The sequence below is a fragment of the Mirounga angustirostris genome, unplaced genomic scaffold, assembly GCF_029215605.1.
Source record: "Mirounga angustirostris isolate CCGP_5_RB_7025 unplaced genomic scaffold, mMirAng1.0.hap1 SCAF_6, whole genome shotgun sequence".
Lineage (NCBI taxonomy): Eukaryota > Metazoa > Chordata > Mammalia > Carnivora > Phocidae > Mirounga > Mirounga angustirostris.
Window position 1 is genome coordinate 137,779,520 of NW_026991714.1, and position 25,969 is coordinate 137,805,488.

The window sequence follows — 25,969 nt, forward strand, 5'->3', positions numbered from 1 at the left end:
AAGAAAAGAAAATTAAGAATTCTCACTTTTTGTTATCTTTAAGCCCTTCCAGCCTTTGTTTTTGTTTTTGTTTTGTTTTGTTTTCTTTTGGGCGGGGAGGTGGGGTGGGGTGGAGTGAGGGTTATTAACTTGTCTGGTGTATTAAAGACCAACGTCATGAAAAGGGTCCTATAAACAGCCGGGCGGTTGGGTCGGTAAATTAAAAACATCTCCTCGATGTTAGGTGTCCTGCCTCCAGAAGAAGCCAAATCTTTGCCACTGGTCTTGCTTCAAGCAAGACAGATCCAGGATCCCATGTGGCAGCAGGGGGGTTTTCTTACCTGCATGCAAATCGGAGTTATGTGTTTGCTTTTGAACAGGGTGAAATTATTTAACGCTTGGGGTGGGAGAGCACCCGAAAGGCTCGTTTGGTCCTCTGCAAGTTTCTTCTATCTTTAACCCCTCCTGGAGTAGCCGCCCTCCCTCACTCCCCTCCTTCATGTGAAAGAGGACGATTTCAGGCCTGTGATGTCTGAGTCTCTCAACTCCAATTAAGTTACACCCACACCAATGTACCCGGCCCTGGATCCTATGAGAGCCCCAGGAAAAGTAAGTCGGGTTCGTGGGATTTAGGGCTAGCCTTTTGCATTCCTTTGCCTTCTCTTTTCTCTGTCTGTCTCTGTCTGTCTCTGTCTGTCTCTCTGTCTCTGTCTCTCTTTCTCTCTCTCATTCTGGGGAAAGCTCACAAAACTCAGCAGTCAAAAAGCAAGTGACTGCTAGAATACCAGGAAACACAGGAAGCTATGTTCTTCTGCTTCCAGAGAGGTCAGTTGAAAATCTTTCCAGCACAGTCTTTTACTCTAGAAGGAAAAGAGGGGTGTGTGTGTGTTTGGCAGACAAGGCCCTACCAAGTGTCACTCCTGTGTCACTGTGACAAGAAAATATACTTTCCCCCCTCCCTCCTCCTCTCGCAATGCAGCCCTCTCTCGAAGAAATTTGTTTTGAGGGATTTGACAGTCTTGCCAATAAAGTGCCTGCCTACTGCATTGGGTTGATCATTTTCCTTCATGGCTGACCGTAATTTCTTAGCTACTCTTAGCGGTAGCTCTGTCCCCTGTCCCCGCTGCCCAAGGTAACGGGTGAGGGAGGGGGACTTCGCTTAGGTGCCCTGAGCTGGCTGGGGAACATGGGCCTTCCCCCTTCCTTCATGGATTTTGTAGTGGTGAAGATTAGAAACTAGAAGGAGGTTTTTTCTTTTTTTTCTAATTAAGAATTTAAAAAAAAATTCCATTTGCAACCAGTTGAACTAGATTATTAGGTTTCTTTTTGCTTTTTTTTTTTTTTTCTCTATTTTGGTTTTGGTTTTTGAGGGATGATGTGTGTGCAGGGGGACTAATTAACAAAACAATGATGGGCAACTGTGAGTGAGAACTCAGAGCATTTTGAGTCAAACCCGGGCAGAAATTTGGAGGCTTCTCTCTCTTTCAAGATGCTTTTTTCCAGCTCTTTAAGTGAAAGGCATAAAGGGAGGGGAAGCTGGGAGGAAGAAGAAAAGTGAGAAAAGCAGTCAGGGAGGAGGAAAAAAGCTGGCCCAGTCCCATCTTGAAGGTGCAGAGAAAGTTTTTTGTGAGGTGGAGAGAAAGAAGACCAAAGCTAGTATGTACCCTAGGGATACAGTTTTAGTGGGGATGGAAGATTTGAGTGGGAAAGGAGGCCCAGTGGCCTCCGGGCTCTCTCTTTTCCAGCAGTTGGGCGGTTGGCACCTCAATTTGAATTGCTGGGTGAGTAGTGGGGTGTGTTTGTGTGTGTGTGTGTGTGTGTGTGTGTGTGTGTGTTCGTGTCCTTGCTTATGGTCTTGACCATTAAACCTCCGTGCTTTTTTTTTTTTTTTTTAATTCAGACGATGGGAAAGGGAAAACAAAACCAAGAATAAATGGTCAACTCAAGCTGTGTCCTTTCCCTATGTACTTTCCATAGCAGTGTTTTGGGAAGTTGGGGAGAAAGGGTTAAAAAAAAAAAGATCAGGAGGAGAGAAAGCTTGACTTTCATCACAGTCCTTAAGCTATATACCAATGCAGAGCCTGCACAGCTAGCTCCCCAAGTTCCAGGAAGCTGGGGATCCGGAAAGGGGTGGTGGGGTGGAGGATTTCTTTTAACAAATAAATTTTTCTCCTTCACCCACCAGGGTGGGCTCCACTGGAAGAAGGAGAAGGGAGAGTGACGTTGCCTCAGAGAGGAGCATACTTTCAGAGCTTGAGATGGCCAAGCATTCAGGCTCTGACAATAGCAGGGCTTCTGTAAACTGTATGTTTTGGTTTCATATTTAATGCGAACTTTCTGTTGCTCTGTCTTTAGTTGTATTTATTTTCCATCTCAAATTTAGATGCCGGCCTTTTAGGGCTACCGTCTTGCCCGCGGTGTCTGTATTTTCAAAAACTTAAACAGAAAACGTGCTCCTAGGAAACCTGAGCAGGAGACCCATGACAGCCCATTGTGGTGTTAATGATTAGGAAGAAGGTCCTTTTGCAACATCAGTTTGGGGCTTAGGTTACACTCTGCTCTGTTCAACTGTTGGGTCAGATCCTTTGCCACAGCTCTCAGGGCATTCTCGAATTTGGAGGCGATTCCTAGGATTACTTTTATTACTGTCTTTTGTTGTGGAGTGGCCAAGCACAGAAACCTTTGCCGTGGTCAGTCAGCTCTTAGATCTGATTTTGGGAGGGGGAGGGAGAAAAAAAATGAAATCTACAATAGCCTGTAGGAGTCCTTATGTTTTCAAAATCAGGAATTAAGTCCTGTATATCCTGTTAAAACACAGAGTGGTGAATACTTCCCTGGTAGAGCATGAAGCAGTGACCGACGTATGGCTTGGTCTTCCTTTCTGGTCGTGTGCAACTTTTCTAATTCAGTCCACGATTGTGTGAACTGTCCAGAATCGTGGGGAAAGACAGTGCAAGCTGCCACGGCCAGTGTCTAAGTTGTGTTGCCGTAAATTGCCCAGCCTAGCCTAGCCTCCCTTTCCGAGATTCCTGAAAGGTTCCAGAGCTTTGTTTACTCAAATTACTTGGGTTACTTAATAGCAGTCCTGCTCCTTTGGTGGCCGCTAACCCTCCATTCTTGATGTCTCATGAGAAGGGAGTTGTTTGAAAGGGTGAATTCCCGACTCCAATGACACAGATATTATGATCTTTGTATTGTCACAACAGGCTGCTGCGTCGGCATTTTCTGGAAGCAACAGAGCCTGCAACCTTATATTCTTAGGGAAACCTCCCTTTTGTGGTTTGGGGTTGGTGGGGGGCCTGGCTGAGCTGTGTAATGGAATTCTTTCCTTCTGCAACATTGCGGAATGTGATGAAATCTTGCCGTGCCCTCCAGATTACATACTTCTGCACACATTTGAAGATTTTTTTTTTTTTTAATTGGACTTTGCCTGGGTCATTCCCTAGTTACGTTAAACTTCTAACTTGACAGCTTGCTTTGAGAGGGGGTCGCATCCTTTTCACGTGTTTCATTTATGGGGATTGTAGATGTCCTTTAAAGGATGCCCATGTTTGGGACACTAACAGGGCAGCAGAGAACAGAACAATGCAGCACCACCTTTCCATCCGTCATTGCCGAATTCCTGCTGAATCCAGGGTTTGGGGACAGGAAAACGTTCATCCCTCCTCTCTGTGTACCTGGTCTTTTCTAGGGAGGAATTCACCTGCTCTCTGAAGGAAACAGCTGTTTCACAGAGCACTTATCAGCCTCCATGTAGCCGGCATGAATTTCAAATACAGTACTGTCTAGATTCGAAAGTTAGGCACAGGGTATATTAGAAAAACAAAAGACATTTTTGTACAGCTGGTCACTGTAAATAAATTAGAAGGGTGGTATCAGGTTTTGTTAACTACTTTCTTGAAATCCCCAGGATGTAATAACCATTATGTACTTAAAATTTACTCTAAATCAAAATTGGTGATTCCCTTTCCATTATATTCAGGAATCCCCAGATTTGGGGTTGTTGGGGTTTTTTTTGGGTGGGGGGTAGCCTGGAAATCATTATTATTTTTTTTTAAGTTGTTTTGAATGTGAGCTTTTGGATTTCTTCATTTGGAATAGGTTAGTTTTATTCCTGGCTCTGTTTTGAAAATCTGCTCTCCTAGAAACAGCTGTACCCTCCTACCCAGTTCTCAAACATTTCTGCAAACGTGGGACACTCAACAAGGTTGATTATGCTAACACTAATCATTTAATACCCAAGTAGTAGAGAAATATCTTGCGGGAGAGTGGAGGTTGCGAACTACCAGGAAATTACTTAGGGCTGAAGTGGTTCGTTCTTCATCTCTGAGACCCGGTGGAGGATTAGGACAGTTAGAGGACCCCATTGTGCCTGCTGCACACACACCCCCCCCGCCCCCACCTCCGCCCTGCTGTAGCAGGTTCCTGGAGGGACACAGGCAGGAAGAAAATCCTGGGAACTCACTGGTCAGGGGCCAGCCTGGACTGGGCGGGCCAAGACGTAAGCTTGCAAGTGCTTTAAAGGTTAGTTGGGGGAAGCACAATGGGATGCTTTCTTTTTATTGGGAAATAAATGAGAATGAGTGGAAATAAATTATGTTTAATGAACTTAACTGGAAGTAATTGTTCAAGAGCCTGTGAAAGCGCAGCGTTGCTGGGTCGGCCCTTGGCTCTTACAAAGCCAGGCAGCTGGAGCACATCTTTATTTTCCAGGTTAAAATGTTCCCCTTCGTGTGCCCACTCCCCCACCCTGACACCTCCAGCCCCACTCCCAACCTTCCCCTCCTCCTTTTTGGGGATTAAGAAAAGGTCATTAAGAGCAGAACTTGGCCCCCTAGACCCTGAATGCTTGGCAGTCTCTTTGGTGTATTACCAGCTGGGTGGTTATATTATGGAAGGGACGTGGTGGGGCGGGGGGGAGATGAGGGCTTAGGATGGTTTGAGTTAGTTCTATGTATATGCATATGTGTGAGAGAATTTGGATGAAAATTGACTGCACATTTATTCTCTCTCTGCCTGCCCTATTCAGTCATTTCCCCGCACGAAGAATTTTAATGCTTGTGTGAGTATATGAGAAACTGTGAGTCGGCAGAATTTTGTAGAAAGCAGGGAGCATCTCTCTTCCTCTTGCTGTCCAAGTGGATTTGATTCTGGGGTTGGGGGAGGGGTCCGGCCATCCAGAGTTTACCAGACAAACATGCAGCACCCTGAGCGTCAGGCTCCCTCAGGTTCCAGGAGGTGTAATTTTGCAGCCTGTGGGTGGGCCCGGGCATCCCCAGCAGTGCAGCCAGGTGAGACCCTTGCAGCCTGGGTCTTTCTTTTCTGCAACTCGCAGGCAGCCCTCCTTTTTCTTAACCACCTCCTTTCTCCAAGCAAAACTCGAACCCTGTGAAGCCTTCTGTCTTCCTTATTATTTTCAGCACCAGTGTTGTTGCTGTCCGTATAAGCCTTGTCCAGGGAAACGACGTGCCCTTAGCTGGGAGCAGGCCCTGTGGGAGAAGCAGCCTCCGACCACGAGTGGGCTCTGGGCGCTGCGCTGGATGGGTCCTGGCTGGCTGGGCTTCCAGAGCTGTGGGGGGAGAGGGGCAGAGTAAAATGTTTGCAGAAGCCCATCTGGCCGAGGGTGGGAGCCCGCCCCACCCTTCCCCGCTGTGGGTGTAGGAGCTTGGCAAGATGCAATCGCGACATGTTCGCTAGGTAAGTTGGGGCCTGTGCATGCAGGCCTGCATCCAGGCTGCCGTGTGCGTCTCCTGACGTCACTCCCGCGGCTGCAGTCGGTGCTCCTTGTTGGGGGAATGGGTGGTCGAGGCAGGAGGGCTAGCTTTGCTGACCATTCCACCACTCTCTGGTCCATTGCCTGAAAAAACAGGACTAGTTGAGTCACAGAGAGTTGTTGCTGAGTAAGGAACAGCCCCTCCTTCACCTCCACCCCCTCTCCAGCGGCAATGACGTGCGACATCATTCATGTTTTGCCAGTCGCCATTGGCCTTGGTGTAGCCGTAGTCCGCGGCATCCTGCAAAACGCATGGAGATGAGCTCTAAACCCATTTTTTAATGTAAACCGGGAATCCACAGTGTCCCTTCCTGATGCGGATTTCAGCCCCTGGGAGGGCTGGGGAACCTAAGACCACTGAAGACCTTCCAGGTCCGCCCTGGGGAGGGGAGAAGGCTGACAAATGCCCCTCTGTGCTGCTTTTGTCTTATTGTGCCGGGCTCCTCAAGGCACTTTCTGGCCCCATTTTTCTTCTGCAGAAAAGGAGAGCAATAGGGGAGTATTGAAGAGGAGGGCCGGCGGAGAGGCCGGGGCCAGCAATGGCTCTATTTGTTTTCAACATCTTCTGATTAATAGGTTGCGAGGTGAATGGCAAGCTTTCATTCCCTTTGGGTTCCCCACAGTTACAGAAGGTTGAGGGGTCGGGGTTAGAGGAGGGGTAGCAGGGAGATCTAGAAGTGCCTGAATCAATCTTTCATTTGCCAGGTTCCAAATCACAAGCAGCCTTCGGACGGGTGTGTGGGCGCTTGGCGATGAGGGTGGCGTGGCCAAGTTGCAGAACACTGTTGCTTACGGGTTCTCCAGAGGGCAGAGGTCAGCCACCGGGGCGCCCCCTCCCCATTCCCCCCACTGTAGTTGGATGAATACTTTGGGTGGAAAGGCTTTGTGTGCTTTGAGGGCTGCTAAAGGACTTTTTTTTTTTTTTAATCATTTAACTATTCAGTGCTCAAAACCCATAGAGCATAATGACCAGACCTGGGGAAGACTGCTCTGGGTAGCAGCCATGTCTCCAGGTAGAAAGCAGAAAGCCCTAATGATCTGCGCTCAGATGAGGATTTTTGTTCCCTTTAAACAGATACTGTTTACTTCATTTAATGGGTTTGGGGTTTTTTTAGCTGACTTTTTCTTAGGTTCTTGTCAGCTGGAACTGACGGGGTGCATTATGTTTTGTCACCAGAACCCTGCTGGTCCCTGATACTGCGTGTGTCTCTCTCTTTGAGGTGCAGAAGCATCCCATTAGATGTCTTTATCCCCCACCTCCCCTAATCAGCCACACGTTATAAAATCCCCTGCTAGAAGTACCTGGTGCCCTATGGCGGGGTGTTCTCGCTGAGGCAGGGAGCCCTGAGCTACTCCTAACTTGGGACCTGGGAGGGGGGCAGCAGGGAACACTGTTTGCTGAAGCTGGTCTAGGTTCCAGGGGCTGGTAGGTGGGAGTGTGAGGAACAGATCCCTTTGTGAGTCCTGAAGCATCTCTGTCCAGTTGGGAAGCTTAGCGCAGGCTAAGCTGGGGGTGCAGCTCACCACGTCAGCACAGCAGTGAACCCCCCATCCCAGCATCAGTCTCTGCAGGCACCATGGGCTGGTGCCGTCGGGCAGGTGAGCGTGAAGCCCTGGAAACGCCGCCTTCCCAAGGCCTGGGGCCTGGGACACCTACTGTGTGGAACTAAAGAAGTGCCAGGTACATATAGGTGCGCTGTGAGGACCTAATAAAGTACGTCCCACCCAGCTCCACGGCAGGTTCAGTGGTAAGGCTGCATTCAAAGGTGGCAGTGGTGAGCTGTGCTGGGGTTGACTGCAGAGCTTCGGGACCAGCAGCTGGTCAGGGCTCCTGTCTCCTGTTCTCCCCTTGGATCATCTAAACAAAGGGTTCTAGGTGGTTCCAGGGGTGAGTGCCAGGTGCCAATGGCGTGGGTGCGTATGGGCAATGGTAGCGTAACTCCCAGACCGTCTGTGCAATGTTTTATTCACGCCTGCTGCTTCTGTGCCTCGGAGAGTCCTAAGTTTCAACCTGTTCCTAAAGGGTTAGATGCAGGTAACTAGGCTCTCCATGCAACTCTCCCGACCTTGAACGTTGGTTAGCTGTCACTGGAGGTAATGATTTTGCACCCCCTAGGCAGTTTTGAAGACCTACTTAATATTTAGATAAGGTAGTTACCTAAAAGGTACCTGGTTCCATGTTGCAGTTGTTTGCCTTGAATAGTGGACTCTTGTCTATAAAAAGATAAAAGGAGGAGAGAGGCATATTTCTGGCTATTATCCCACCAGCATAGATTATTGCTTTCATTTAGATTCCCTGGATCATTTCCGGAAGGTTGTCTGTGTCCTTCCCCCAGGAAAGATACTTTTCACCGTTGACTTTTCTTAGGGTGGTAACAGTTTTGAACACAATCCTTAAAGACCTCTTTAAAGAAGTGGGCACCGATCGGAGGGAAGGGGAAAATCTAAGGGGCATTTCCTATTTGGGTTGGTTGGTGTTTCACTTATATGAACTCCTACTTCAAGGCCCTCACCCTGATTCTGGAAGGCCCTTGGTCATCTCTAGCTCTTCTTATTTAAACTTAGAACTCTTCTGTAGGCTTTCTTATTTGCTAGCATGAGAAAGTGATGGTTTTTCTCAAAATAGATAAAAAATATATATATTTGGTAATTAAATATCACATTTTTCAGAAGCGCATGCACTGGAGGAAGGGTGGCCACAAAACTTCCATACACTCTGGCCCTGTAATAAACATCTTGCCTTTGAATTAAGGAATGCAGTCTGTGGATGTATGTCCCCTCTGGGAATATCATTAGAACATACTAGAGGGGTGGCCAACCCCACCTTCCTCATTAGTACTCATTGGACAGTATTTTTCACAGCTTTTTTGTATTGCATGGGTAGCTCTGTGCCAAGCCCAGTGTTGAGCCTTAATTTTCACAACGATGCGCTGAGGTTGACCCCCATTCTCACCTGGAGTTTGCAGAGACAGGACGAAACTCCTGAGACAGGTTGCACAGCTAGGCGGATCAAGTAGAATTTCAATCTGGGTCTTCCTTGCATTCATAGCCTTCACTCTTGGTCACTGTGTATATACCCTGGGGCTCTAAAACCATTTTTAAGGCACTGTACTTATAAAGTATAAGACTGACTGGTTTCTGAAGGTCTGTCCAGCTTTGTTCTATGATTCTGAGTAGACTCCATGTTAGTGGAGTGAATCCATGAGACTGTGAGATCTCTTCCTCTAATGATTGCAGTTGCAATTCAGTGGTTCTTCGGCAGCTTATGAGCCTCACCACTGCCATAGGCTGGACGTGACGGGATAGACAGTTCTAGAAGACACAGTCTTTGTCCTTAAGGAACTTAGCTACAGTGGGACCAAGAAAGGTACATACGTGACTCCAGCCTGGATATGATGGGACATAGAAAGAAGGGACTGTGGGGTCCTCAGGCTGGAGAGATGGGGCATTGTCACGAAGAACATCCTCCCATGCACAGTGGCAGCACAGGTACATGCAGGTCGTATGGGAATCGCGACTGGACCCTGGTCTCTGCAGGGACGACTGCGTTCCTTTCCCCTGCTTGCTTGGGAACCGGTCAGCCTGGAGAGACGTGTGGTTTCCTAGGGACCTGCCTGGCATACAGTCATGATCAGAAGGGAGAACCATGTCCCAATAGGGTTGCCATTTTCCCCCTTCTTAAGCTGGGCAGCAGTGGCTTCGAAACCACCCCCTTCCATGTTGTAGAGTCCAACTGGACCGGAAACAAAACCTGTTGGCTAGACTCAGGTGTGCAAAATAACATGAAGGTGATGGTGTCCAACTCTTGTCAGAATGAGCTTCATGCATGTTTGTAAGAGGAAGAGGGAAAATTAACTTTTTTAAATCCTATGCCCGGCGAGCACCACTGTTGCACAGATTCTATCTTCATCCTTCGCTAGACAAGTAGAGAAAGGTTTTCCCCGCATTTCCTGTTTGTCCTGCTTGGAAGGCAGCCATGGAATTTGTGCTTCTGAACTGTAGACAGAACTCTGCCTTCGGACAGCTTCTCCCAAACGATAAAATAATAAGGAAGAATAGTAAACCACCAGTCCTGTGTTTACCATGTGGTAGGTTCTGTGCTAAGCTCTTCCCATGGATTTTCTTGAGAACTAGGATTTGTGATTCGTGTTTGGACCCGGGCCTCTTACCCTTTGTGCTTGTCTGCGCCCATGTGGTTCTCTAGTCTGGGAGTCATGGCTAAACAGACAGAGCTACCATCTCTGGCACTCAGTAGGCTGACTCAAGATGCCTGGGTCCTGAGCCCAGACCCACTGAATCAGGTTCCTGCTGAGAGATTTCCTAGGCTCAGGCATCCAGATTTGGGACAAGCATCCTGAGAGAAGCTTGACTCAGCTGGAGCTGAGAATTGTAGGCTCCGCTGCCCACTGCCAGCCCTTCTACCCCCATCCTTTGCTTCCTTCCATTGTTTATGGTGGTCCTGTTCCCCAGCAGCCCTTCAGCCTCTGAGTGATGGTCTTCCCTGCTTTGGGTTATCGGTGGCTATTCCTACCCATCTCATCGTTTTTCCACCCTCACTGTGAACTGTCTGGAACTGGTCCGCCTTCTTTCATTTCCACAGGTGTGTATCTTTCCAACCAAACAAAAAAACTTCTGGAAGGTGGCAGTCCTTTTCCTCTCCTCTCGGTGGCCTTCGCTCTTCTGACTGGGCCTGTCCCTTCCTCTCCCTACCTCTCCTTTTTTTTCCCCCTCTCCACCCCGGCGTGCAGTAAGAGTTCATTTGTTGGTTACTTTTCAATACAGAAATGTTCCCCCCAAAGAATCCTCAGTACGTGTCCATAAGATGCTGGCCCTGGCCTTGAGGCAGTATTCCTTCACTCTGCTGGCTTTGGCCTTGTCCAGACCTTCAGGGCTGCTAGGGAGGTGTGACCAAAGCTCCCTTGGCTTTGGCGCTTTTCATTTCAGTGCTTTGATTGCAAACTGGTAATTCACAACATAAGGCTCTTTGAGCAACTAGCTAGCCTTCTCTGAAAGTGTCCAGTTGTTTATGAGCATCGTTAAACCAGGCTGTTGCAAGTGTTGACTTCTTTTTCTGTAGTTTTTTCTGGAGCATATGGAGGAAGGCCGTATTTTACGTTCCAAACATGCTCATGAAAGTTAGAAGCCCCTTGTAGAGATGCCTTCCCCACAATTAGCTGGGGGTGAGAAATGCTCTTTGTATATTATACCCCTTCCTTACTCGTTTAAAAAAAAAAGAAGAAGAAGAAAAACGCAAAGCAAAACTAAGTGCTCGGTGGTCCCTGAACTCGAGAGGCACTAGTGGGCAGCACTGAAACCTCTCTTCTTTCCTTGTAATGCAATTCCTTTTCCTTGATGTTAATGCAAGTTGTGCCTTCCTAAAAGTAATAAAAGGAAATGAAGACACGTTCTGAAATGAAACTTGACTCTAATCCATTCATCATCTAATACTAGCCTCTTTATCTTTGCTGGTACCTAATCTGGTTAAATGTCCCTGTTGTAGGATTTTAGTGAAAATCCTCTATGGGGAATAGGGTTTTTTTGCAATTGGATTACTCTCAGTAAATGGCCCAGTAGTTCGCTTGTTTCGGCTTCATTTTTTTCTCTGTGGTCTTGCTGGGCTAAGTTACAGCACAGCATAGTGGAGGGGGTGGGGTGGGCTGAGAGGGGGCGGGTGGGGGAAGAGGAGAAGAATTTGGGAAGGTCTGGTCATGGCAACTAGAAAAAATCTTCAAAATGCTTTTTTTCTTTTTTTCCTGCTCTTTCTACCTATCCACCTTTCCTGAACATAAAAATGCTTGTACTTGGTTTGCTAGAACTGCCCGTTTCTAAACTGCACCCCTTTTATTAACCCAATTTATCATCATCCAGTTAATTTATTAGCATTCCCCCATGACTTGCTAATGAAATTCCTAATGAATCAGGGCTGCTGTAATCTGCATAAAATATGCAGGTGCTTGCCTGGCAGTTGAGGGCCTTCTGGTAAAGTTCACACTCCCAACCAGACCAGGAGTGGAGCTTTTCATCTGTGCTGCCTGCAAAGGGTCATAGCAGGCCCGCTGGTTCCCAGGGGCAGGGAGCAGTTAGGAGCCAGGGGTGGTGGATAGGGGAGGCTGGGTGGGTGGGACTCGGGCCCTGCCGCGTTTCTTGTAAGGGAAGGTGTTCCCAGCCTGTTCCCGGGGAAGTCTGCTTGCCTCCTGAAAGTCCCTCCGGTGGAGCCCTGGGGTCAGGGATTCCCCCCCAACATGCAGGAATGCAGTAGGCCTGGTAAATTGAAGTCCCCACGTCCGATATACCTGCCGGATGGAAAAGCGCAGTCGGGCTCCATGATGGGGTGGTGGTGGAGGAGGTATTTTTAAAGCCGGGCTCCGTAGGGAGGTAAAAACGGAAGTGTGCCTACCCAGAGAACGGTCTTTACAAATATCTGTTGTTTTTAATACATGGGCGGGGGCTGGGGCTGCGGGTGGAATGGAGCACATCTTACAGAATCCGGGCGGGAGGACGTGGCCCCGGGAGCCCCGGGAGGCCCGGGTCCTGGGTTTGGAAGTCTCAGCTGCCAGGAACCAGCTTGATGGTGTCCTTCTCTGTTTCTTTCCCGCCCACAGTCGAACAAAGTGCCAGTCGTCCAGCACCCTCACCATGTTCACCCTCTCACGCCGCTCATCACGTACAGCAATGAGCACTTCACCCCGGGAAACCCGCCTCCACACTTACCAGCTGACGTAGACCCCAAAACAGGTAGGCCGAGCACTTGGTGCCAAGAGTGCAGGCTGGGTCTGGGGCCGCCTGACCTGCTGGGATTTGGGGTGGGCTGCGGGCAACGGTGGAGGGACTCCTGTTCCTCTCGTGGGTGTTGAGAAGTTCCTAGGGGAGGCCAGAGACTGGTGAGGGAGTAGCTTCCTCTGTCCTTAGAAACCCATGTATAGCACTAACAATCTTTCTAGAGCTCTGAATACCCCCAGAAGGGCTGGCTATGAATCCCACACCGTTTTTCAGGGGTAGCTTATAACTAACTCCAAGAGCCACAGACAGGCTTGGAGGCATCTCGTGGCCTCCTTCTCAGCAACTTGGGAATACAGGAGCCCTACGAGCATGGCTCCCCAAAGCCCTGGTTCCCTTAGCGGCTGAGGGACTCCAGTCACTTGATGATGACTTCTTGGTGGCACATCACTGGGTCCCGTGTCGTCTTTGCTGATTTATGTGGGTTCCTCTTCTCCTACAGTATCCTGGGTATCACCAAGCCCATTATACAGATGTGAAAAACAAGTCCATTGTGGAACAACCAGTAGGGTCTCAGGCGGAAGGTGCTACGTCATCCTTCAGCCTTTACGCTTTTCCTCTCCCTTCCATCCCATGTACCCATTGACTACTTTCTCCCCAAAGAGGGAAAGAGAGGGCAGGGTTACTTGTAACCCTCCCTGTAACCAGATTTCAAACAAGCAGCCGGCCACAGCTCCTAGTGGGATGGTCATGGGAGAACAGCTAAGGGCAGGACAGGCCCGGTCTATACACTGGCTGTGGTCTCTCTAACCAGCTAGTTAATTAGAAGGATGAATTTTCAGTGGCTATTCCGTGTCGCTTCATCAGATGGGATTGTTTGGTGTTGAGCTGAGGTAGATTGCCCGTTCATGCAGACTTCGCTGCCCCTGAATGAAGCCACACATGAGCTGGTTTTCACCAGCCTCTGAGCCCCTTTTGTGCTCGTGGGGGACCCAGCCTGGTGCTTGGATGGCTGGAGGAGGCCGCCAGCCGGCCCCAGGCTCTGCGAGTGAATGGCAGCATCAGCGTCTCATTTAAATAATGGTAGTACAGGGAATAGCTTTTAAATGGTTATCGTAAAACATATGATTAACGTCTGCAGACTGTTTACTTTTCCTCTGCGAACATTCTTTCAAGTGTGCAAATGGCTTGGTGTAGGGTCCAAGACCAGCTAATCTGTTTGGTTTTTGTAATAGAGAGAAAGCAATGTCTGCATGAAAATGTCACCTAGGGAGACTTAACTTACAGATTAAAAGCTTCCTGAATGAATTAAAAAAAAAAAAATGGAATAGTTTTCATCCACAGACACGCAGCTCATTACCTCCAATACTGTGTTACTTCTGTAGTATCGTTCGTTTTCTTCCCAGTTCAGCTGCTTAGATCAGTTCCTCTGTGTCAGAATTGCTCCCAGTGCTCTTGCTTTGCTCAGGATTGAGTGCAGGATGTGCTCCTGTGGAGTAAGTATGCGGTGGCGTGGCTCAGGCCTTCAGGATGTGCTCAGCTATGCCACGTGAGCGTTCCCAGCTCTCAGGACGGAGCCGTCCCTGGTCAGCAGCTAGGGCTGCTTCTCCCAGCTGACTGCCTCTAGTGAAGTAGGTTCTAGACCCGAGCCCGCTGGTCTGCTCAGTTCAGATCCTACCCTAGAGAAGATGCCGTGGCTTGTGAGTTTCTGCCACAGCTCATCCTCAAAGCTGAGGTGGAGACATTCTAGAAGAGTTACCTTTTTTGAAAGAAGGCAAGAGTCACCCTTCCAAAAGCCATAACTGAAAAGGCGTTATTAGAAACCTAGAGGAGGTGACTCTGGTGCAGGCAGGTCATCAGACTTAAAAGGAGTGGAGGCCCAAGCTGGGAGGGCAAAGAGAATGTACATGACTCGATCACCTACTGTGTGCCAAGCCCTTCAGGTTTTCCTTTAGTTTCAATAATCACACTGATCCCCTAAGGCAGAAATACCCAAGATGGTGTTTTCAGGGTCTGCGTTTACCCCGTGTACCCATCCACCTAGAAGGAGATAAACCTATTGGTCAAGGTAGGGCGGGGAGAGATGCTGAACGAAACTTACCCGCAACTCTTAACGGTCATAGTCATGGAAAGAATGTCGAACTAGCTCTGCTCATAGAAGAGAGGTCTCCGTTCTCCTTTCCCTATTCCCAGCCCCTGGCATTTTCTCTTTCCTTCTCTCCTCCTTTGTGCCTAAAATGCCGCTTCTTCCCCCAGGAATCCCACGGCCTCCGCACCCTCCAGATATATCTCCGTATTACCCACTGTCGCCCGGCACCGTAGGACAAATCCCCCATCCGCTAGGATGGTTAGTACCACAGTAAGGAGTTCCATTTTTTAATTCCCTTTTTGTTTCTTACATGGGCATGCTTATTATTTATCCTGTGTGTGTGTGTGCGCGCGCGCGTGTGCGTGCGCTTGTGTGTGTTTTGGAAGACAGGGTTGGGGAGGGAGGGCCGCAGGGGTACGTGGGGAAGATGCTCACTGAGGTGCCCTGTGGGGAAGCAGGAGAGTCAGTAGCCCTTCAGATGGGCCATGGAGGAAAAAGGTTGTTGATACTTAGCATTCTGAACTCACAGTCCCCCAAGACTCTAGGTTTCTCTCTGTGAACAAAGGTGTCCTTCAGATACTTTGGGAACTGCAGAGGCTCTGAGGGTCATGGCTCTTCGGCTGGTGGCCGCCCAGACTGGAGTCCTGTCGTTGGTTTGAGGCGGCACGGGAGTGGGAACAGGCCTAACATCCTTTTGAAATCCAGGGGTGAGACTGGGGGGTGATTCTCTCAGAAACCCCTACCCCCTCATCCCATCCTGAGGGTTATTGCCAAGGTTGGCAACAAGAGTGGCCAGGTCTGTCTGGTGAGACAGACAGTTTGCAACCAGCATCTCTCTGGATTCTTGGTTCACCTGATTATGAGGGGCGGGGGTGGGGCATTGGGTACCTCTGGGTGCCGGCCCGTGGGGCCTTCCTGAGTGTCCACCAAGGTTCCTGGCAGTGCGCAGGGCGTCAGGCTGCCTTTCACGATTTGTCTTCCTATCACCCAGGCTTGCTTTTATAGTACCGTCCATGAAGCTTCCTTGGACAGCTTGGAAAATGTGTGTTTCCAAGCCAGGGTAGAAAGGCCTTCACTGCATAACCATAGTGTGCACGAGTGTGTTTAGGCGTGTAATATCCGTTTTGTGATTGTGTTCTTGTGTATGTAGTTCTCCGTGTTTATCAGTGATCTCTACTCTAAAAAAACGAGGACAGTTTGTTGTCTTAACAGGAATACGTCCTGGGTAAAACTCTGAAGTTTGGGTCTTGGGGAAGAAAGACACCCTTTCATTGCCTCAGAGAAGATAAGTTCTAGAGTAGTTCACCTAGTATTTCTGTCGTTGAACACACTCTACCCTGGGTTGTGAAAAATAGCTTGTATTCTGAAGTAGCTGTACAAAATACCGTGGGTGTACTTTCTCTTGATTTTTTTTTTTCTCCTTCCTTTTGTTGGGGAGGGTAGAAGCGGACGTGAGCTTGTGTCCCATTTCTTCCTCAGAAAATGGGGCCGCTTTCCTCGAATAGTTCTCTGGCATCCCTTGCCCCGTTCAGCTGAGGGGGAGATATTTGAAGGCTAGATAAAAAGGAATAGCCAACTCAGACAACCCTCTGTCAGAAGAAGTTGTGTGTCTTTCATGAGGATGCTATTTTGCATGTTGCTGTATTTTTTAATTATTGTAATGAGGTGTGATTGTCTATTGGTTACCCACAATTCTTCTTGGGGACTCTCCCCCCCGGTAACTCTTGTCAACACTTGTTAATTTGACAAAAGGCTACAAATTAAGCTCTGTTAATTTAATGTTTTCTCACCGAGATCTAAATACCGAAAGAGGCCCAAAGCGTAACTGAAGTCCTTTGATTCACTGTACTTTATTTTGGTATAAATTTACATTCATTATTGTTTTCCTTTGGATGTGTAGCCCTCAATTAGTGTGATGGCTCCATTAAAGCAAGCAAGACTTCGCCTTTAATTATTACAACAAAACACCTAGTTTCAGCTTGGGGAGAGGGTCTCTATTGACATAAGCAGAGGTTATAAAATTTAATTAGCCATTCCTATCAGATTTATGGCATTCAAATTGTTCTGTGTTTCTTCCCTTTGATCCTTCCTGTACAATCCCCAAGATTTTTGTTCTGATCAAATGAGAATAAAGCTTACTGTGCAGAGAGAACTTTCCCTTTTTCTTCTTTTTCTTTTCCCCACCCCCACCCTATTTGCACTCTCTTACTTTGTACCCCCCTCTTTATAGGCAAGGCCAACCAGTGTACCCAATCACGACAGGAGGATTCCGCCACCCCTACCCCACAGCTCTGACCGTCAACGCTTCCATGTCCAGGTGAGTTCCAAGAACCAGGGCCTCCAATCAAGTCAGCCATGGGGGACTTCTCAGAAACTTCTCTAGATGGCTCCCAGGCCATCCAGGGGCCACTCCTTCATGTAGTCCTAATGGTCTAAGACCGATAGGGCATTAGGCTTTACTTCTAGAAAATCCTGAAAAATTAACCTGAACTTCTAAGGTAGGTGATGTCAAAGTTTCGAGGTTGAATCTGGGAATCAGTGTATTGAGCGGTATTTTTTTTTTTTTTTTTTTTTTAAGAATTTAAGAAGGTGGGAAGAAGTAGTTAGGACATGCAGAACTTTTTAAACTGTTGTTTCTCTGTTGCCCTATACTGGGTAAGAAAGGGTGGAGGTAATTTTATTATTATGTAAAGGAGAGTTTGAGGAAGGGTGTGGTCTTTTCAAAATTCAGATTCTTCGCTGTCAACAAGAAGGGATACCCTGTTCCCAAACACCCCCCCCCCCATAAAGTAGCACTGCCGCATAGGGAATTTTAAGTTTTTTACTAGCCACAGTTTTAAAAAGGTTAAGGGGGCCAGGGGGAACCCAGGTGAAATTTTTTTAACGATCTATTTTATTCAACCTCGTATTGTCAAAATATTCTCATTTTGACATGTTAGTACTGTAAAGCAACTATTAATGAGATTTTACATTCTGTTTTGTACTTTCTTTCTTCCTTTTTGAAATCTGGTATGTATTTTACACTTAACAGCACATCTCAGCGTGGACCGGCCACGTTTCAAGTAAGCCACGTGTGGCTGGTGGCTACCACCCTGGCCTGTGCAGCCCTAAGTCTTGGAAAGTTAAAAAAAAAAAAAAAAAAAAACTTGTGTGTACAGAACAAGAATTTGAAAGGAACCCATCAAATAACCAGCAAAGAATTCCTACCCCCCGACAAAGGACATAATGATGTTTGCTTTCCTTGATGGGGGGCATCTTCAACTTCTAATTTAAATATTTTGCTGTGTTTATTGGATAAAAATAGTAACTTCTTCCTTTACAAAGAAAAGTCGTGTGTGTGTGTGCACGTGTGCATTCATATATCTCTAAGCATATAAATACGTGTGTATCACACACACATACACCCACATGTGTGTACCTGGATCTTTCTAATCCCCTGTTCTCCTTTCCTCCCTCTAATTAATTCTGGCTAATTTTTCAGTGAGTGCTAGTTTATTTACAAACTGGTTGGCAGCAGTAGGCTTAAGTAGTCACTAATCGCTCCTAATGATAGTTTTATTTTCTGTTCATCTGATTTTCAGTCAAGTTAATTAAATCGGTGGAGGTTTAGACTTTCCTGATGGGCTACAACAAGTAATCCATTTTGATGATGGCCCATAATTAAATCAGCATGCATTACATGGCAAGGATGCTGTCCCTAGCTTCTTCCCCCAATCTCTGTGGTCCGTATGGGAACCCAGGACCAGAGAGAGGGTTGGAGAGACAGGACAAGCCAGGCCCTTTTTTCCTGCTTACAGAACAGTAATTTTGGTGGGGGAGAGAGTAAGAATCACATTCATTAAGAAAAACAGGCTGTAGTCTACCTCCCATTTGTAATTAGGCCATGGAGATCACATAATTTTAAAGATCCAGTCCCCGCGTGTGATAAATGATTTCGGTTTCAAAATCCACACCGATATGGGTTAGGCGGGAAAATGCTTGTGCGTCCTCCTCTCCAGTGAGAGGAGGAAGGTTATGTTCATTAAACAATGTCATCACCACCTTGCAAAGCCTGGGAACGAACTGGGAGTCTCCCAAGAGGAGAGCTGCTCCCGAGAGCAGCTCCTAATCCACCGCTCATCTTCCCCGAAAACCGGCATTTATCATTGCCCCTGATTGTTTTTCCTGTTTGTTTATTCGGTGCATTCGAGAGGTTACAAGCAGTGAAGGAATGGTCGGATAGGGATTGGGGTTAAGCTTATCGATTGAATTATCATTAGGAGGTTAGCCGATAATTTAGAGGTGGGCAGAGGGGGTGGAGGAAAGGAAGGAAAAACAGTGGGAGGAAAGGTTAGGGGCTCAAGGTGCAAGGGGGAGGCCGCCGATTCCCCAGGTAGGCCTTACGAAAGGTAGCTAGTTAAAAAGCGTAGACAGCAAATTAAATACATTATTGTGGTAATGGGGCAACAGAAGTATATACGGTCTATTATACTTACACGGCAGTTACAGGAAATGTAGGCAGCTTGCCCTGTTCCAGAACACCCTTTGATATTCATTCTATTCAGCAGCCGGGGCCAGGACTTCTCAGAATTAAGTGATGGGTCATTATACTTTAAACACCGCGGAGAAGCCTAGATTGGCAATTAAACAGCTCTTGCTGACACTCACTTGTGCCGCCCTGTGACCCCCTTTAGATTGAGATGTTGGAGCTCCGGGCCCTCAGCCTGCTAAATTGGTGCAAGGCCCTTCTCCTGACGAGAGCGGGCTCTGAAATCGGCTGACTTCAAAGGGAGGAGATCATGTATAAACCATAATGTGGGTGCACCGTGGCTCACAAAAAATAAGGCAGGAAGAGATGAAATGTTACAAGTGCAAGGGGGAAAATGAGAGAATAATGACAAACCTAATGCAACTCAAAGCAGGATTGTTGCAAGGAAAATGCATCCCACTGCTTGTGCATAAAATCAAGGCCGGCAGATGACATCCAGTTAACAGAAACGTGTCAACAGTGAAGTAAAGTGAGAGTGAGCAAGAGAGGAGCCCCTGAGACAGCCAGAAACCAAAATTAGTTGTCCTTAACAAGTTAAGGTTCATCATTATATTCTGGCTCGGAGCCATAAAAGCAGACGGGGGTATATAATGAGCTGCTTAGAATTTTTAGGGTGTTTATTGCATTTCATGAAATAGCTGTCTGCAGAAGGGAATTTCTTAAGCAACGGTGTGCATGTAGGCCCCCCCCCACCTCTAACACCCCATTTCTTTCTCCGCTATACATTTTTCAGGTAGATGAATGTGTTTGTAAACTTGGAAGTGTTCGTTCCTCATGGCCTGCACTGGAAATTTGGCCCCACCCCAAAATGTGCTCAGACTGTGGTAGCTACCTGTGGTGTTTGGGGTGTGTGTGTGTGTGTGTGTGTGTTTGGGACACACACATAAACCATACACAACACAGTGTTTTCCTGTCTCTCCCCCGCTTCTCGCTCTCTCGCTCTCATGTCTGTACACATATTCCCATTCAGCAAGAAGAGAACATATGTATTTGAGGAATGTCAAGCCTTTAAAATTCACAGTAAAAGCTGCCAGTCCACCCACCGCTTCACCCAAGGGCTTCCAAGAACACATGTTCTTAACTTATGTTTCCTCAGAGGCCCTCATGCAGTGGAAGGAACAGAGTGTAACATGGGAGTCCAAGAGCCTTCCGAGGGCTTGCTTTTCATTTTCTCGGGGAAAGGGAATGGAGGTTGTTTGCTTGTTTTTTCCTTTCTCTTTTTCTCTCAGACTCTTTCTCTCCCTCCCTCCCTTTCATATACCCTAAAGGATTTACATGGTTCTTACTAAAAAATCATGTCATTTTTACCAAACTTTGATACTGGCTTAAATTTGTAAAAGGCAGTGGCGGGAAAGGGCCACATCAGGATGGAATTTCTGAGTCCAAATGTCCCCACTGTGCATCTGGGCCCCTTCAGAAATCTGCCTTGTGCATTGGTATTTTCTCCGTTGATCTACCCAGATTCAGTTAGTTAATTTTTTTTGCTTGCTTACCGTTTTTCAAATTAACATTTGCTACATTATTTGGGTCAAATGGAAGCTGTTTTCATCTCCAGTCCACATAAGGAAAAAGAACCTTGTGAATACAGGATCCTCTTGAAATCACCATCTCAATAAACCCTCACTAGCACTTCCAGTGCCCACCAGAATTGGCTGCCTGGAGAGCAGGTCTTCATTCTCTGGATGCTCTGCGGGACTGTTCTGGTTTGGATGTATTAAGAAAGCATCAACTGCTTGATCTGGTTCTCCTTCCCCCGAACAGCACCCCACTTGCTCACTTGCCTAACCTGGACAGGTTGGAGCCTGGAGGCCGCCATTTTGTTTTCTCTCGGGGTTCTCCCCTTTTCTCCCCTCACCCTGCTATTCTGTATGGTAGTATATGTTCTTTTAAGAAGGGTGATTCTTCTAACCCTTTACAACTCGTGGCGACTCCAGGCATATCAGAGAACGTGAAAGCTGTCTGATCCAGTTGTCACTTCACATGTGGGCCAAGATGGGCATTTTAAAATTCGCTCTTTATGTTCTGGTGCCATTGCATGGCAGGGAAATGCTAATTCGGGGCCTAGGGGGGGTTTCAAAGAACTTCCTAAAAATGGACAGTATTAGAGGAGAAAACAACCTTGACTCATATAGTTACCACTTGGATGATCATTTAGAAGGCCTTTGAAGGCATAGGCAACCTATTAAGTAAACGCAATTTAGGAATCCTAGGATTACAGAGCGGGAGAGGGCATACACATCCGAATTCAAAGCTCCATTTATGTGTGTGTATAAAATACAGCTTTTTTTTTCATCTTTCCGTAAGAGGGTATAAGCTTATTTAAAATATCTGTGACTTACGATGAGACCCAGATAGGAAGCATTTGGATTTTCCCCATCTTTCTGCCTCACTTTCTCTCATTCCTGTCAAAATGATGGGGCACATCAGCAAAAGAAAAAGAAAAATTTTATTGTACTCCATCAACAGAATATGGCCTAATGAGGCATGCACGGCATTGTCAAAAATGTGTACTTCAGCCACGTTAATATTTTATTTAGCTGTCAATATGCAACAATAGATTTCACCTTTCATTCTAGAGCTGATTAGGACTTAGGAAATTGTCTTCTTAGATGCCACTAATAATGCCTCAAAAAACAACTGGACGTGTGATTTCCAGCAGGTAGTCCGAGCCTACTTTTCCGCCCAAGTACATCCGTTGTATTTGTCTTTTGCTAAAGATGTTAAAAATCATAATGTCTCTTGTCAGTAGCAATAATGAAGGGGAAGATTGGCTTTAATGACATTATGAGAATCATTATGTTTAATTTATCGCTAATTAATGCTGACAGGTTTCATATGCCTTGGGTTGCTTTCATGTGAGTGTTACGTGCTGGGTTTTTTTTTTTTTTTTTTAATTGTGTGTACACATCCCTCCCCATTCATTCATTTTGATTCTGACGATTTACACAGCTTCCTGTCTTCCAGGTTCCCTCCCCATATGGTCCCACCACATCACACTCTACATACGACTGGCATCCCCCACCCGGCCATAGTCACGCCAACAGTCAAACAGGAATCCTCCCAGAGTGATGTCGGCTCACTCCATAGCTCGTGAGTGTTGCTCTTTCAGTCGCCTTCTCTTTCCGCATCTTGTCTAGACCGTTGTTGATGCCTTGGCTGCTGGGTGGTGGCCCTGCCCGTGGTTGGCCGTGGTGCGTGTGCCTCGGGGTACCCGTGTCCTTGGATAGACTGGGATTTGCAACTGTGTCCCTGTCCCTAATCCACGACGGAACGTTTGGAGGTCTGTCCCGGGAGCACGAGAGACACTGGCCGAGGGGGAATTGGCCACACTGTGCTTTTCCCTCTGGCTTGGGAAAATGGTGTGTCTGGGACACTCGAGGAAGTGATTATGAAATTTTCTCTTCCCCCACACCCTCGCTACGATGTTTTTGTTCCATTTTCCAGGGTGGAGAAGACCCAAAGTGGAAGCATGCTTCTCATTCAGAACTGCTAGGTTTGGGTGTTGAGTAGCCGGAGAGCTGGGTGCTCTGCTGGGGAGGAAGTGGGACCTTGCAATTGTTGATCGGGTTGTGCCTATCTGTTCTGTCTATATCCAGAAAGCATCAGGACTCCAAAAAGGAAGAAGAAAAGAAGAAGCCCCACATAAAGAAACCTCTTAACGCATTCATGTTGTATATGAAGGAGATGAGGGCGAAGGTTGTGGCTGAGTGCACATTGAAAGAAAGTGCGGCCATCAATCAGATCCTGGGGCGAAGGGTAGGTCTCTCCCTCACTGGGAAGAGGGGGTGGCATGGCATGGTAGCCCCGTCCCTTCGGTCACGTGCTGACTTCTTCAGTGGCCTTCATGGAGGCATGACCAGAATGACCTTCTCCACACCTGCCGCCATCCTCTCGCCCAGAGAGAGCGCCAGGGCGGGAGCTGACAGATGAGGTTTTGCGTGCCAGGACCCTGCAGAGCAGACCCATCTCTCAGCCCCGGCCACAGGGTCGTTCGTGACGTTTTGCCTGCCCCTGTGTCCCCTCCAGTGGCACGCACTGTCCAGAGAAGAGCAAGCGAAGTACTACGAGCTGGCCCGGAAGGAGCGACAGCTTCACATGCAGCTGTACCCCGGCTGGTCTGCGCGGGATAACTATGTAGGTGTTCATTTTGCTCAGAGCTAGAGTCTGTAGAGGTGTGTCGGGGGTTCCCCTGCCCAAAGGGCATGCTACCTGCCACCTGGAATCAGGCCTCAGAACCATACAGTCTGCCCACTCCTGGGACCAGGGGCATCCTGTCCGAGCACCAGACTGGGGGGCGGGGGTCCTTGTCCTGGCTTCCAGTAGGGCTCCATCAGCAGGCCAAACTTCTTCAAGGAGGAGGGAGGAGGCTAGTGTTCCATTGTTCCAGCTCAGGACCGTGGGATTGACTTGGGGGCTGTCCACACCTTCTTGCCCAGGTCTTTGTAAAGACAAGGCTCTAGGATATGCCTCAGGGGGCTTCTGTGCTTCTCAGCAGTGGTCCCATGGGTCCTGACAGGGAAGGCCTCGGTGGAGAGAGTTTAATTCCTCCCAGGCCTTCCAGCAGCGCCTTGGCCCTTAAGAGGGAGAAAAGGAACAGTTGCCCTACGCTGTGGTTCAGGACAAGTTGGAAAAGCTAGTTCCTGCTGAGAGGGGTATGGGGGGAGGATCCCTGCAAGCAGCCAGGGGTTGTCTTCCTCTGGTGGGGCGCAGGAAGTGCCTTGGGGCCCCGGAAGGGTCGGGAAAGGGTCTGCGCCGGGTGAGGTGTCTTCCTGGGCTCTGTGTTGACTACAGGACTTGCCTAATTTCCTCCCTGGGGTTTTAGGATACAGGGCAGGATTGTTGCTTTCACTAATCACAGTGGTTGTGACACCCAGGACTCCTGTCCTCTCCTGACCTTGCTCTCCTCAGGAGACTCCTCTGTCTCCTCTCGCTGTCATTTCTTGTGCACATTTTGCCCCGCAGCCTTCTGGGCTGGCTCTCCTCTCTGTGGATGAGATGTCTCTTACTTCACCTGATACTTTGATTCCATGGCATTGGGTTTTATAAAGTGATTTTTAACCATTCACTCTCTAGGGTGGTGAAGGCAAAACTTGCCTTGATACCAGCAGGGGGCTTCTCCTCCCATCTCTGGTCAGTGGCGTGGGGCCGTGGGGGGTCCTTCCCCCGCCCGCGCTCCTGACCCAGATCTCCTGTGGACGACATCGTGGTGAAGGCGCTGTTTGTGGGCTGAGATCAGTTCAGTTAGTGCTGGTGGTGAATGTGCTGTGAGGCTTCAGAGTTAAATCAGGCACGTTGACTCTCAAAACTTACCTGCCATCAGGAAGCCATGGACAGGTGCGGGAATTGGTGGGTCCCGGGCGCATGCTGTCTTGGCCGGCTCTAGCCGTTTCTCATACCTGTCACCCCGTGCTTGCTAGTCTGCTCTTCCCCGTGCAGAGAAGGGGGCGCGGAGAACACAGACGGTTGGGCTTCATCCCCGCATCTTCATCTCTGCCCCCAGCCGCCTCCCTCTGGGTCCCAGTGGCCTTGGCTGGCGGCACGAGGCTCTGTTCCTCCTGGGAGTTGAAACAGGAATTAGTGCTGGTACCTGTCACCGGAATGTTCGCTCTGGTCAGGGCCCTCGTCACTCACGGATGGTCACGCACCGGGTCTTAGCTGCTTGGGACCTTTCCACTCGTCCTCAGCATGTATGCCGTGGGGAAGCCTTTCTTCTGCAATGGAAAGGAAGAGGATGAGAAAGTGAATGCTCTCCCACAGGCTTGCTGCTAACCACCCCCGCCCGTCCCGACCTCGAGGTGGAGATTTCCAGCAGCAGGCCAGCTCTGGGGCCTCCGCATGCACAGCCATCTCATTTCAGGACACTCTTCTCCTGGTGTCGGGTCAGAAGCTCTTAGAGTTTACCTCCACCTTTTACCTGCTGTAGACCTAAGTCTTTGAGTGATCTAGAATGGTACCACAGAGAGGAATTCTGCTCCGCTATAGATCTCATATCCCCAACAGACATGCGGGGTCATGGTAGGGCCTTCATGTACATCTTTGCAGGATGTGTACTGCACAACTCTAGGGAGTGCCATTTACCCTATGTCTGTGTGTATGGTGCCCTCTGGAGTTGTGCAGGGGGAGATCTCCACAGAGATACGAGGCCAACTTTGTGATAACTTCAAAAGAATGCTGCCATTGACTTGCCTGGGAGTCAGTTAGACAGGCATTGCCCCAGGCTTTTTGTGAAGTGCTTTCTAGGTTTTAGAAGGTCCACGAGGTGCTTAAAGTGACTTTGGCTCAGCTTCACATTCAGAAGAAGCCCAGTATAATAGGGGAACCTCTGACAAGACTTGAGAGAAAGTTTAGAGGTAGATCGAGATTTAGGGCTAGAGGAACTTTATCTCTTATACAGGGTACTTTCTGACTCCCGTCACCATGGCTCCTTACACATGAGTGTGAACACACGCACGCGCCCCTCCCTCCCTCCTTCCCTCCCTTTTGTGCCCCAGGATGTGGTCTGTGGAGCAAGGGTCAGATTTCAAGGTCTTATGGGTTTGATTGTGGTGGAACTTGTCGGGTTTGGGGATTTTTCTTAGCTGACTCGACATAGGAGTTTCTGTACATTACTTTGGTCGTTGTAGAGTCCAAAAGGTCTTCTGGAAAAAGTTTTCTGAGCTGACTTCATGCCTTTTTCATGTTCCTGCTTTTCCAGTCAAGTGGTAATGGAAGCCTTAGCAAAATAGAATTGAATACAACAATCACATTTGGGTTGTCGGACTTGGCACCTTCTGGGGGCCCAGGAGAAAACAGTTTGGTCCCATAGTGCCGTCTGACCCCCGGCATTGTATTAGAACATTGTTGCCTCTCCAGCTCTTCCAGGTTAGATAAAGGACACAAATCC

At 48.2% G+C, this 25,969-nt stretch overlaps 1 protein-coding gene across 33 annotated transcripts in view; it reads left to right on the forward strand.

The window, feature by feature from the left end:
• The window catches only part of TCF7L2 (transcription factor 7 like 2), a 198,206-nt gene that overhangs the window by 160,355 nt on the left and 11,882 nt on the right, over positions 1 to 25,969 (forward strand). For 16 of the 33 annotated variants that reach the window (XM_045878849.3, XM_045878850.3, XM_064595288.1 and 13 more), the window contains 6 exons: positions 12,355 to 12,487; positions 14,726 to 14,828; positions 16,789 to 16,875; positions 22,036 to 22,176; positions 22,683 to 22,842; positions 23,113 to 23,220. In XM_045878849.3, the coding sequence (XP_045734805.1) occupies positions 12,355 to 12,487; positions 14,726 to 14,828; positions 16,789 to 16,875; positions 22,036 to 22,176; positions 22,683 to 22,842; positions 23,113 to 23,220 (732 nt within the window). The remainder of the gene's footprint in view (positions 1 to 12,354; positions 12,488 to 14,725; positions 14,829 to 16,788; positions 16,876 to 22,035; positions 22,177 to 22,682; positions 22,843 to 23,112; positions 23,221 to 25,969) is intronic. The other 17 variants (XM_045878835.3, XM_045878840.3, XM_045878842.3 and 14 more) reach the window with 3 other exon arrangements.